Here is a 13,873-nt window from a genome sequence, read left to right on the forward strand (position 1 = left end):
AGCCTCATGGAAAATCTGGGCTACACAGGCCCTCACAACTTTCGTAAACATACGCTAACAGCTAGAGGAGCGTGTGTTTGAGCTCCAGGGTCTGGGGTGAGCCTCTGAATGAGATTACTCAATAAGCACTCATCTCTGAAATGGCCCACATGTGCTGCAGCTTGAGTGCTGCCAATCTCCTCTGGTTCTGCCAGCACAGAGCAGAATTTCAAAAATGACACCCCTCACCCTGCGAATTCACTCACTGGCACGCGTCGGATAAGGCAAGGGGGATCAGCGCAGTCACCGAATGATTGAGTCGGAGTGGCAGCGAAGGGTTTTAAGCAATGGTCTTAAGAAAGTCTGCCTGAATGGTTTGTCAGCCATAGGGAGAAACACGAGCATTATAAGTAGAGCGATGATGCTCTGAATGTTGATAATAGGAGAAAATCTAGGTGACTTGTGTGTTAAATAGACAATGTTGACTAAGATGACAGGGTTGGGCTAGTGACACTAAAAGCTTTTGCACTACAGTAATGTGTCTAGACAGACACTACTGTACTGTATATAGGACTGTTGAACGCAATCTTTATACAGGAAAACAGGACTCTAAAACGTCTGGTTAACGCAGCATATTAAACCAGAATGAAAATACAGCAACAGGCAGAAGTGTCAAGCTTACTCAAACAGATTTTTGAGTCAAGTGGATTTTGAATGGGAAAAAAGGTCACAGTTGTTGAATAGTCTTTTTTTATATATATATATATACACATAATTATATATACTGTATTTATATAAGTTTGAACCCAGGTATTATACTATCTTATTCTATTCTAGTGAAGTATAAAACTACTATAAAAGTATTGTCTTTGGTCATGTCTTATCTTGCCTCGGGCACGATGTGAGCCAACACTGCTGCCCCTTCAAAAAATAACTAATTAAAAAATAGCTACATGATGCCCCTGGCCACATGAAACATGTTTGTAAGATGTTCCAAGGCAAGTTTTCCATAACACTGCAAACACTCAGTATCTTCCCCACATAATAAAATTATCCATGTATCCTCACTCTTGAAAGTTTCATTTCCAGCTGTCATGAGCTTTGGAAAAAGCGGGTAAGGTTAAAGGGATAGTTAACCCAAAAATGACAATTCTGTCATCAATTCGCCCTCATGTCATTCCGTAAGACTTTTGTTTGTCTTCAGAACACAAAGGAAGACACTTTAATGAAATCTGAGATTTCTGTCCCTCCATTGACAACTACGCAACTACGTTCATAAAGAGATCGTAAAACGAATCCATATGAATTGAGCAGTTTAGTCCAAATTTTTTGAAGAGACACGATCGCATTATATGGTGAACAGATTGAATTTAGGCTTTTATTCACATTTAAACATTCATCAACTCACACATCAGTTGTAGTAAACGGAAGTGTGTTCGCTTGATGTCTGAGAAGCAATGAGGTTCGTTCTTGTGTTACGCAGCACGTTTGAGCTTCAGCAAGAACCAGTGAGGTTTGTTCTCGCGTGTCAAGCAGGTTCGGTTGAGCTTCTGTTTATGTAAACTGAATGTTTTTATGTGAATAAAAGCCTAAATTAAATCTGTTCATCATATAAAGCAATTGTGTCTCTTCAGAAAATTTGGACTAAACCGCTCAATTCATTGGGATTAGTTTAAAAATCTCTTTATGAACTTTTTGAAGCCTCAAAGTGGTAGTTGCGTAGCTGAAAGATTCCTCAAATTTCATTAAAAAGATTTTCATTTGTGTTCTGAAGATGAACGAAAGTCTTTCGGATTTGGAGTAATTCATGAAAGAATTTTTTTATTTTTTGGCTGAACTATCCCTTTTAGTGGAGCGATATTTTATAGATGGCCGTTGACCAGAATTCTGCTAAATTTCAGTTACCTCATTAAAATCACATCTAATGATTTGCACCGTCCTGTAATGCCTGGCGTCTCTAGTGTGCTAAAGCTTGCAAAGCTGACTAAAGCTTTGAAGACAGACCATATTTGACCAAGAAATACTGGCAAGAGTACTTTCAAGCCATTTTTATCTAATGAAAGCAATTTTACAATTTAATTACCTTTTATTTAAATTATTTTCTGCTGTAATGTCCCCACAGTCCCCTATTAAGGCAACGCGTATTCCTGCACATCTGGTACAAAAGCTTTCCAATAATTCAGCGCCGCAGATGTAACTTTTCAATTGCGATTCACAATCATCTAATTCTGCTGGGGACTTCAAGCAACAGTTGTCAATTTTGTGGCACGGCACATTTTATCTTCTTTTCCCCCTTTCAATATTTCTTTCTACATTCCTTTTTTGACCCAACCCTCCCTTAAAAAAGGTTTCTATGGCAACCATTGCCAAGCAACAGAGCAGTCAAACGCTCCTAATCCTGTGCTGTTGACAATGAGCTGTGACCAGGAGAGGGGGGTTTACATGGTGCTCGGCAACCGGAGAGAGGGTAGACGTGTGCTCGTGCAAGCGGCGGAACGTGTGCTTGTGCTGAGAAGGACAGAGCGAGGAACTGCATTGCGCAATAGCCAGTCGAAGCAATGCAGCTCCGGTGCCAGTTGGCTGGGAGGAGAGAGTCTCAAAATCTGGGTCACGGGAGGGATGCTTGGCCATATATATCGGCTTTGATGAAGTTCATTGATGGAGGACTTCTACCATCCTCTCACCTTACGTGACACCAGCCACTGAGGCACATTAGTTTCTTTTTTTGGTCTGATTTTTTTTTTTTACCAGACAGATTTTTTTTTAATTCTGTTATTTATCGGCTCTCAAGTTATTGTAAATCAGTATGACTTTCTTTCTTCTACTAAACACAAAAAGATATTTTGAAAGATTTATAAGTGTTTTTTGTCCATACACTGAAAAGCAAAAGGATTGTTTGGTTCCCAGCATTCTTCAAAATATCTTCTTTTGTGTTCCACAGGAGAAAGAAAGTCATACAGGATTGTAACAACATGAGGATTATTAAGTGATGGCAGAATTTTTGGGTTAACTAGTGATTTGAACAAACCTTTAAACTTTAGTGTGTAACTCATCTCACATTGTTTGTGCAACAGACATGAAAAATCCCCTAAAATTTGTGACTTGTAAAGGAAAGACTACGGTTTAAACTTCCTTTTTTAAACAATCATAAAAAAGAAGACCTTAGCAACTCCATGTCAACATACCGTACTAAAAAAACATGTGCACCTTAGCAGCTGCTTGAATGAAACAAAAAAACTTATTTGTATTTTTAAGGATGAGCCACAATTGTTGAATAGTCTGAATTGAAATTGACTAGCTCATCTAGTTTTCATCGTTTCTTCCCTATTGTGACATATATCTATATGAAACTGCTTATCGAACAAGAAAAAACGTAGGGCGGGAGTTTTGATTTTGTCCATGTGGAGTTGATTGGATGGTTGTGGTTTGCTTTTGGTCGATCTCATGTAAGTGACAGGTTGTCTCGCCCTCACACCAGTAAACATGTCATCAGAGAATTTAAAGGTGCTATATGTATTTTTTAGCGGCCTCTATCGGTGATGTTTCAGATTGCAACCAATTTTTTTACAAGAGCGCTCGTGCTCGAACACAAGAGCGAACGCTTATGGTACACGGCCACACTGAGACTTTCAACACACCGGAGAAAGCATCACACAACATGCTGGAAACTCATGTAAACTCCCATTGCAACGTTACAATAATAGGCTACTTTTATCAGCTTGGTGTTGAACTAATGCTCCATGCTCGTACCATGATAGCGTTACATTGACTGCATTTAGCCGACATGTGGTGTTAGCATAAGGCATTTCACTAACTATTCGTGTATCTTTCACAATCAGCAATGTCAACATAGGTGAATGTATAATATGATAACGAAAACGGTTAGTGAACAATGTCAGTGTAACAGTAAGATCGTAGGAAGTAACATTACTGTACTGAACGTGTCTGGAAATGTGTATTATAAACAATATGATAGTAGTGGGATGAGTGACGTTAGACAGTAGATCTAGTACATAAAATAAAAGTTACATCCTAAAGCACCCACTTTTTGTTATCGTGGAACAGTCTTTTGTATTCATTTCATGTCTCATGTATGTTGTAGTTTACCTTGCTATTTCATTACAGTTTACCATTATTTATTTCAGCATATCTGAAAACTTGTAATTTATCACAATAAAAATAGCGGAGGTCTCTCCATAATTCAAACGCTCTGCCGATGTTGATCCGTGTTTTCGTCCTAAGACTTTTGAAACTCTAAGTGAGTTTAATTAGCATTCTGACAGCAACCCAAAATGACACTGGGCAAATCTAGTTCTGAATTTTGACACGTTCTACTGCAGCCATTGCTAGTAATGTTGCATGATGCCTCTGAAAGACATCAAAGAGTCAGTGTGTCTATTACTGATAAACAAGGATGTCAGTGAAAATATTTGTAGCTACACAGGCAGCTTAGCCTCCATGCATTAAATGAAGCTTTGAAGCTAACCATGTTAGCCACAATAGCTGAATCGACTCGATTGTGAAAACATGAAGTTGGTAACCAGTTTTGATACTGAGTTTTAAGACAAACAAAAGCATCAGAGTGAGCTCCATGTTTCCTACTTTCATACATTTTTTATGAAAATGCTAACAATTCTTCAACATAACAAAACACAAAAACGCAGCTCTACCTACATTTTTGCAACACTCTAAAAACGTACCCATACACATATCAAAAATAAACACTAGTGGCTTTAAACACCAACTTTTATTCCTTTTAACAAAATTACAGAGGCAGACTATCTATTAAAGATCAATTCACACCGCACAGACAAACACCAATAAACAAGTTGGCCGTTGGATTTAGAATTTTATGAATAATAACTCATGGACAAACTGCCCCAACAGACACCAACAAACACTGATTGAACATGTTCAGTCGGGTGAAAACAAATCCTGACCAACGCCAACTGATGCTGACGGGTAACACACCAATCCAGCAAAACCCAACGATCGTGTTTGTTGGCGTTTGTCTGTGCGGTGTGAATTGGCCTTAAGAAATACTTATTTTCATACGGTTCCTTGCGCAATACTATTATGTCATGAGCTCAAAACACTTTTACCATAGTGCATAATTTGTAAACGTATACATTTTGGCATTTGCATCACGTATATGTGCAGCTTTTATGACGTAGCGGCTTGCTATCTCATCTGGTACAGCATAGCGAACAGCATTGGTGGTGGAGCGTTGACAACAAGCCCTGTGAAACACGAGTCTTAGAGGAAAGCTAAGATAGCATGGTTGCTTCAGCAAATGCGATTTTATCTCTTTACGTTTGCTTTGCTTAACACTATCGGTTATGTTTATGGTAGGGTTTAGTGGGTGTTATCTTCAAATCCAAAAGAGCATTAACCTTTTAGTGCCACTCACCGGACATTTTACTGCCACGATATGTACTACAAACAACGTAATAAAACATTTCACATTCATCTGTTTCGGATAAAACTGAACATGCTTTTAGAGTCACTCGCTGGACATTTCACTTTGAAAGTGTCGTGAAACATGGAAAACCCTTTAAATATCATTTTGCAGAGATGTATCCAGTGAGCCCTGGATTGTATTTCTGATAATAATTTTAAAAAGGAACTGATAACCAGGGGTGGTCTACGTTCTAATACAACTAAACTTAGTATAATGTTCTAATCTTCAACAAAGGAAATGGTAGCAGGGCGGGATGAAGAGAACAGAGACAAATGTGAGACGCAAAGTGTGGCAATTATGAGCAGGTATGGTGTAAATGTACTTTACAGCTCTCTCTCATTGCTGATGGGGCTATTAGAAGACTAGACAAGAGTCGTTTTCACTCAGCTTCAACAAAATGGATTTTCTGGAGCGAGACGTCTCAATTCAATAGTTCTTATTTACAGGAAACAAAGCATTAATACACTGTTGAACCTCCTTATTAATATTTAAGCCTAATGAAGGCTTGTGTCTGGAGTGCGCAGGGAGAGGCCAGGCGTCACGCTGCGCCGTGTGTCTCGGCGGGGGTACCCCTCCCACTGGCTCCCTGCCTCCTTTTCTCTTTCTTTCTCTCTCTCTCTCTTCTCCTTCCATCGCTCCCACAATTGCCTCTGGAGAAGGCTGTAGTTGGAAACACAATGAGCTTTAACAAAGCACTTCCACCCCATCCCCTGGGATGCCCGATTGCTTAATGGACACCTTAAGATCCGCAGGGACGCTTGGCTAATGGTGTGACCTGATATCAGAGAGCCCAATTGGCCATTCGAGGGCCTCTCTCTGCAGGAATAGGAGTACACTCAGGCCTCGGCGCGAATCACAGCCCCTCGCAGTCTGTCAGCCAGCTAGGCGTTACGGACAAATGTTAAACTGTGTTTACAACAGTTTTTTTTTTCTTCAAATAATCAAATTTGTGTGCACTATTTTTTAAGATTACATTAGAATGTCATGGAGGATTACTCACACTACAAGATATCTCAGCCCATTGTCAATTCCGGCCCTACGTGACCAAAAAAGCCAACGAAATATTCCCCAAGAGTACTTTTTTTTTCTAATTATGCAACATTTTTTCTTTTTTCAACACATTTCCTGTCAAAGAAAAGCCTTAAAGGGGGGGTTCAGGATTTTGGACATCGGACCTCATTTCCAGGTTAGCCTGGGTGTTATTTTTCAGTGGAGACAGTTTTCAAAAGATTTCATCCAGTCCTTCCAGTTGCATAGTTCGCCGGTGCTAGGCTAGCGCGAGTCAACGGTAACTGCTAGCCTGCCATTAAAACAGTTTTACCCACTCCACAGTACACCAAAAGCAAATAAATTATAACGCCAGACTATCGATGTAAATGTCTGTTGAGAGAATAATGTTAGAAATCAAAGTACTCTTGCATCTCAATGATCGCAATACATTTACAGGAACTAGTTTCTCAGCAGCAGCGGCGGAATTTTACTTTACTCCGGCGCCGAAAAGTAAATGCAGAACAGAAGCACACTACAGTCGGGACTACCTGTACTACCTCTCTCTCTCACTACCTCTCTCGGTTGCCTAGGTAACTTAATATCACTCCGCCGCTGCTGTAGACTGCAATAGTTATACTTTGTTCCCTGTATTTATTAGCACAATGCGATGAAAGGGTAGTTTGATTTCTAACATTATTCTCTCAACAGACATTTACATCGATAGTCTGGCGTAATAATTTATTTGCTTTTGGTGTACTGTGGAGTGGGTAAAACTGTTTTTAATGGCAGGCTAGCAGATACCGTTGATTTTGGTTTGATCATAGCGGACTAGATCTGCTACTCTGCTGCAGAGCAAGTACGACTTGCTTCTGCTAAATGCTCAGAACATAAAAGTAAGGGACACATGCTACTGCTGCTGCTAGAGAGAGGGCGACCCCTGTAGCAGATTTAGGCAGGTGGCGCTGGGGAGGCAGAAGAAGAATTTGCACAGCCCACAAAGAAAGGCTTTGTGTCCACCAACGTGTTTTTAGCCAGCTGAAAATGCTAGGCGCTCTGCTGAAAACGTATATTGAAAATAATGATTACATTTTTGGAAAACGGTTGTTTGTCTTTATAATATCGTGCCTAAATTGTTATCTATATGGTAAAAATGAGTATTATACATTAAATATGTCCTCCTTCACAAGGGAATCGCCATATTTGAGGATCCTTGACAATTAAAGCTTAAAAAACCTTAAACCCTAACTTTTTTCCTGCTGGTCCTGGAGCAACATTCCCATCCACCAATGGGAATTTTGCTCCAGGACCAGCAGGAATAACCTTGGCGCTGTACTAAAGCAAAAGGAGACAAAATTGATGAAAGAGTCCCAGTGATGAGGTCTTTCTATTTTCTTCATCATAGCAACTATTCCTCCATCGTCTTCATAGTTCACTGATTTTACTCATTTCTCTGTGAAACCCACTTTCACTCTCTCATGGATGATCTTGTGATTTGCTTAAAGCACGATGATGTTTTGTGTAACCTTTCAAACAGCGGCCCAGTCTTCATATCAGATTCCTCCCTCAGTCACAAGCTGCTCGTCCCAACCACGTGCCCGCAACCATTGCAGCTCACAACGTGGGAGGGAGTGGAAGGGTGTATCCACCCGCACACACTCCACTTACACAAAATGTGGTAAACGCGACGCACTCGGTATAATCGATAATTAATCGATATATATATGTTTGCAATTGTACTTGGTTTGACTTCTAGTAGACTTAATGTGGTCTTACCTATGCAGCTAAAGTAGATTATGTAGTAAATTATGTTTAGTAAACACTATAACCTTTGAAATATCTGCAGAAAGCACATGTTCGGGGATTAAAATGCATTACTTGGATGGATGATGGTATCGTAAAAGGCTCCGCTGATGTCGCCAGGAAAATGGTTCTGCGCATTTCACGGGTGTTATTTACATCCTGTCCTCTGCCTTTGTTTTATGGGCATTACCCTGGCAAACACAGCAAGGTAATTGAACATGGGCAGGTGACTAATTGAATTAGATAGGGAACTCAGTGGGGGCTAGAGAAATGGAGGTTAATAACTTCAGTTGGCCATATGATGCCTGCTGAAATCGACATGATTCTGTGAGCTGTTCTTTCTTGTTGTTTCTCTTAGGGATTTTGTGGTGCGCGGGTTTTAATCTTATTTTTGAATGTATTTAATGTTTAGAAGCTTATTGGAACACTTCCATCTTTGCAGAAAGCGACAATTATTTCCAATAAGTCCTGTTATGGCTCCGTTTTATCTAACTAAATATTGACCGAAGATTGAGGCATACTCGGTACTCAGAAAGCTGGCTCTCTTGTTACCTAGTCATGTTTCAGATATGTGTCATCATTCAAATAATACTATGTATGTTAGAACGGAAAAATATAAAAGAATATATACTTGAAAATAATATACTTAAGTGCAAACTAAATATGTTTTCAAACACATAATTGCATGTTAATTTCCCTTTTTAAAAGTGTACTTGAGTGTCAAGAAACAGTCATGAATGTGCACTCTTTTAATTCATTATTATTATTTTACAGTTTTTCAACCCTATTTATGTTCAAGATTTGAAGTACATTACAATTGCACACTACTTTTTTTTCCCTTTTTTTTTTCAAGAGTAGACAAGAATGATTCACTGAATGATTCACTTTAGGGTTGAATTCTCACAATTAACTAGTTTCTTAATAGCATGCATATTACTAGGATATCAGCTGTTTATTTGTACTTATAAAGCACATATTAATGCCTCATTCTGCATGACCTTATTCTACATCCCTTAATCCTACCCAATACCTAAACTTAACAACTACCTTACTAACTATTAATAAGCAGAAATTAGAAGTTTAGTGAGGCAAAAGTATAAGGTATAACTACATTATGTCATCTGCAGAAATGTTGTTGGTTTTTGGGGTGTTTTGGATGATTGCTTCCTGGCAAAAGAGTATATATGAGATTATTGTTCCTCAGGTTTCTCTTTCAATGCACTATTTTTGACCCATTTTATTCCTAACCAAGGGAAAATTGTAATTCTGATGGCTTAGAATAGTAATAGCACACTTTCCCTCAACAAGCCACGCAATTTGAGGTATCCCTCATTTCTGTATAGCACAAACAGTGCTAGATAATACTTCAGGTTAGAGGCATGTTCAAATCCCTGCAATAGTAAAAAGCGAGTTTGTGGGAGTTAAACCACATCATCTGTCCCCTGTTGCCACAATGAATCGCCCCGCTATAGTGATTTGTTGTCCTAACATTGGGTCATCTCTTTGACATACACCCCTTTGTCTAGATCTAGAGTGTCTCTGGGAACTTAATATGTTACCCTGTTTGCTCTCTTCAAGGTTAAAGGCCACTGATTTCATCAACTTCAGAGGTTTTCCCCTACGAGGGAGCCGGATCCTTTTGTTAGCGCTTCAACTAACCATTTCTTGTCTTCGGTTTCCCAACAGAGCCGTATGGCGGAGAGCCTGCGTTTGTTCGATTCCATCTGCAACAACAACTGGTTCACCAATACCTCGCTCATCCTCTTCCTCAACAAGAAGGACCTGCTGGCCGAGAAGATCAAGCGTATTCCGCTGACGGTCTGCTTCGCTGACTACAAGGGCCAGAACACCTACGAGGAGGCGGCCGTGTACGTGCAAAGGCAGTTCGAGGACCTCAACCGCAACAAGGAGACCAAGGAAATCTACTCGCACTTCACTTGCGCCACTGACACCAGCAACATCCAGTTTGTGTTTGACGCAGTGACGGACGTGATCATCCAAAACAATCTCAAGTACATTGGATTGTGCTAGGACGAGGGGACGGGGGAGAGGGGCAACAGGCACGGCAAAAGTAAAACCCTTTGGCGAACGATGAGGCTCACCTGTCGATCGATCCGGGCGCCCTCAAAAACGCTTGTTGAAACTGGAAACTCAGATGAGGCCCAGAGGAAAGGGCTACATGCTGCCATCCCGCTAGATTTATCAATGTCAAAAACGTAAAGGTCAAGAAGGATTTAACAAGGTTGGTATAAATGTGTTTGCACTGAACATACTGTATGACTATGTAGAAACACACACACACACACACACACATGCATCGTTACGTTTGTTCACACACAACGGACTTTGGGATCAGTTGTCATGCACATGTTTAACATGGAAACACTGGAAAAAGATATACCTGCTCCTCTCTTCCCTTAGAAACAGCAGGAATAAAGATACCATACATGAAAGGGATATTCACCCAAAAAAAGACAAAAAGTCATCATTTCTTATCATTTCCAACCTGTATGACTTACTACTTTCTTCTATGCACATGTTTAGCAGAATGTTCATGCTTTTCCATACAACGACAGTGAATGGTGAAACCATAAAAGTACCATAACTTATGACTCGTGTGCTTATTATTAAGGAATATGACCATATGCACATATTCAAATTTGGTGAAAGTCAGCATCAAAATAAGTATAAGATAAAAGATTAATAAAACACAATGATTTAAAATATACTTTAAAGTAAAACTTTAAATTTGACATTAATACAAAGTGCACTTTTTAAAAGTGTACTTAAGTGTGTTAAGCAACCATGAAAGTGTACTCTCTTCAAGCAAAAGTGCGCTTAAGTGACCTTTTATTTCATTAATATTATATTATCTGCAAGTAGTTTTTTTTTTTTTTTTAAATATACAGTTAAGATTTGAAGTACACTACAAGTGCACATTCAATACAATTAAGTGCACTTTGTTTTCACAAGAGAAGAAAAGAATAATTCACAATTTTTTATGTCATCTGAAGAATAAGTGCAAAAAATTGCCTCGTTCTAGGTGGTTGCCGAGGTGTTGCTATTTGGTTGTTAGGGTATTCTGGGAATTGAATTTGTGAATGTTTTCTTGGTGGTTTCTATATATTGTCTCTATTTGTCCCTCAGGTTCCTCTTTCAACGCAAATAACATTTTTGGCCCATTTTATTGCCCACCAAGGGAAGATTGTAATTTCTATGGCATTGAAAAGTAACACTTTCAATATAAAATATAATATAAAAGCTATATGCACATGCTCAAATTTGGTGCATTGCAATTGGTTAAGATGCACACGCAAGTCAAACCTGCATGACACGTCTTGATGTGCCATATTTGAATATACTTGACCATGAATAAGATTTGAGAGCTGCAGTGGAGAAGATTATCAGTGATTAACGACTTACATTTCAGCGTTTTCCTCACACAAATCTATTGCATGACTTCATAAAACTTCATAAATCTGCTTTTATAGTACTTTTTGGCACTTAACGGCCACTGGTCACCATTCACTGTCATTGTGTGGAAAAGAGCGGCATGAACATTCTGCTAAATATCTCTATTTGAATTCCACAGAAGATATGAAGTCATATAGATTTGAAGTGACATATGGGTGAGTACACGATAACATTTTTATTTAAAGGGGAACCATTCCTTTAAAATTTTGTCTTTCTTTTTAAGGTCTTTGATTTGCCTGATTTAAGTAATGCTGCTTTTGGGTAGGATATAAAGCGTTTATTTGAAAGTATAATTGTATATGAGAGACTAAAAAGTCTGAGAATCCTGAAAAAAAAAAAAAAAAACGATGTCATTTGGTTTTGCTTCAAAGGTGAAATCTGCCGCTGTCTGAATATGGAGTCAAATGGCTTTTTTACTCACACTGTAGTTTATTTTTGGCTGTCTGACCCCTAGGAAGCAATCTATTTTCTTGTTTCTTTTTATTCTGTTTTCCTTTAGCCTAAAATAGGATGTAATCCAGAGTTTTTAGAGCAAGCGTCCTTCTTTCCATGAGAGTGTTACACTGACGTGAGCATTGACGTGTTTCATAACGATCATTCCAGATTCAAAGAAAAATAAACAGTGCCAATATTAATGTAAATAAAAAAAGGCCCGCCAATCATGTTACTTTTTCGGTTTCTATGGACAGAAAGGTATATATATATATATATATATATATATAGAAACATTAAATATGCATGATTTTGTTACTTTGGGATTTTGATAAATTATAGTTTGACTTGCTTTCTTATATTTTTAGTTTTACTAACATGCTCCAAAAATATATCAAAGTCAAACACTGTGTACAGTTGTTTCCTGAGAGGTATTTATTGAAGAGAGTTTTATGTGCAGAAAGAGTCATTTTATGTCCAGCGCAACCTAAACTCAGCACGAAAACATTAAAAGAGGATTTACTCCTCAAATTTTGTCTGTAACAGAAAAAGAGAGGAAGAGAGAGAAAAAGAATATCTATAAAAGAGCAGAATCTTTTTATCCTGGTGTCATTTTGAGTGGACGTGGTCCGCTGTATGTGTAAATACTATGTGAGGTACACTTTGTGAGACAATGAAAAAAAAAGAAGAAAAAAAAGAAATCCCTTTTTAAGATGTAGGGCTGATTGACATATTAAAGGGGTCCAGCACCCGCTCCAGTCCTCCTCCTGTTCTGCTATGAAGATGTACAACAAACCCAAATAAGGGCTTCAGGATTGATTTTACAGGATGTCCACCAAAAAAAGAAAAAAGAAACAAAGAAACAAATAATAAAGTATAAAAGAACAATAATAGTGAATAAAAACAATTATGCAAATGTTGTTTGTGCTGTAGGTTTGTTTCTTGTGTTGGGGTGAGTGAGGCTTCAGTAACTCTTTCTCATCAAACTTACACATAATTGCTTGTGTTTGACACATATAATATTTTCTGCAATGCAATCAAACAGTTCTGTGTAATACTAATATTTTATATTTATATTTATACAAACTTTTATACAGGCATTAACCAACCACAAAAAATGTCTTGGTCATATTTCACCCGAAAATAAATCAATAATAATAAGTAAGCCTATTTTTAGAACCATTTGGACTTTTTGCATTGTGACATTATTATTGATGACAATAAATTTGACATTTATTATGACAATTAAAAACACCTTTCAGAATTTATACTGCTGTAATGCAAAAATAAAAAAGATTTTAAATTCTAATGTATTTACATAAATCTACGCACGTAAAGAGACATGGTGCTGGAAAAAAAAATGAGATGGGAGGAAAAATATTTCAATGATTTTGCATTCCCTCACAAAACTTGAGAAACTTTGCATTCCTTCTCAAAAACCATTGCGTTCCCCCCAAGAAACTTGGCCATTTCTCTGGGGAACGCAAAACATTTGCGAGGGAATGCAAAAGCATTGATGTATAATTTTCCCTTCCATCTCATATTTTTTTCCATCACCATGTCTCTTTTAGGGATCCGTATAAATATAATTGTATTATTACAAGCCATAGTAATGACAATAAAAAAATAGACAATCAAAGGTTCCGGACACATGCTTAATTATTACTTAATTTACTAAATTTGTTTGATTTTTTTGTTTTATTTGTGGGTGAAATTCACTATATTCACTGATATATA

At 38.1% G+C, this 13,873-nt stretch overlaps 1 protein-coding gene across 3 annotated transcripts in view; it reads left to right on the top strand.

Moving 5' to 3' along the window:
- Positions 1–10,819, top strand: part of gnaz (guanine nucleotide binding protein (G protein), alpha z polypeptide) — a 47,895-nt gene extending 37,076 nt beyond the window's left edge. For all 3 annotated transcript variants that reach the window (XM_056253306.1, XM_056253309.1, XM_056253308.1), the window contains exon 3: positions 9,917–10,819. In XM_056253306.1, coding sequence (XP_056109281.1) covers positions 9,917–10,261 — 345 coding nt within the window. In that variant the 3' untranslated portion in view covers positions 10,262–10,819. The remainder of the gene's footprint in view (positions 1–9,916) is intronic.
- Positions 10,820–13,873: the final 3,054 nt, after the last annotated feature.

Source organism: Rhinichthys klamathensis, unplaced genomic scaffold (assembly GCF_029890125.1).
Source record: "Rhinichthys klamathensis goyatoka isolate OS25496 unplaced genomic scaffold, OSU_Roscu_1.1 h1tg000104l_1, whole genome shotgun sequence".
Lineage (NCBI taxonomy): Eukaryota > Metazoa > Chordata > Actinopteri > Cypriniformes > Leuciscidae > Rhinichthys > Rhinichthys klamathensis.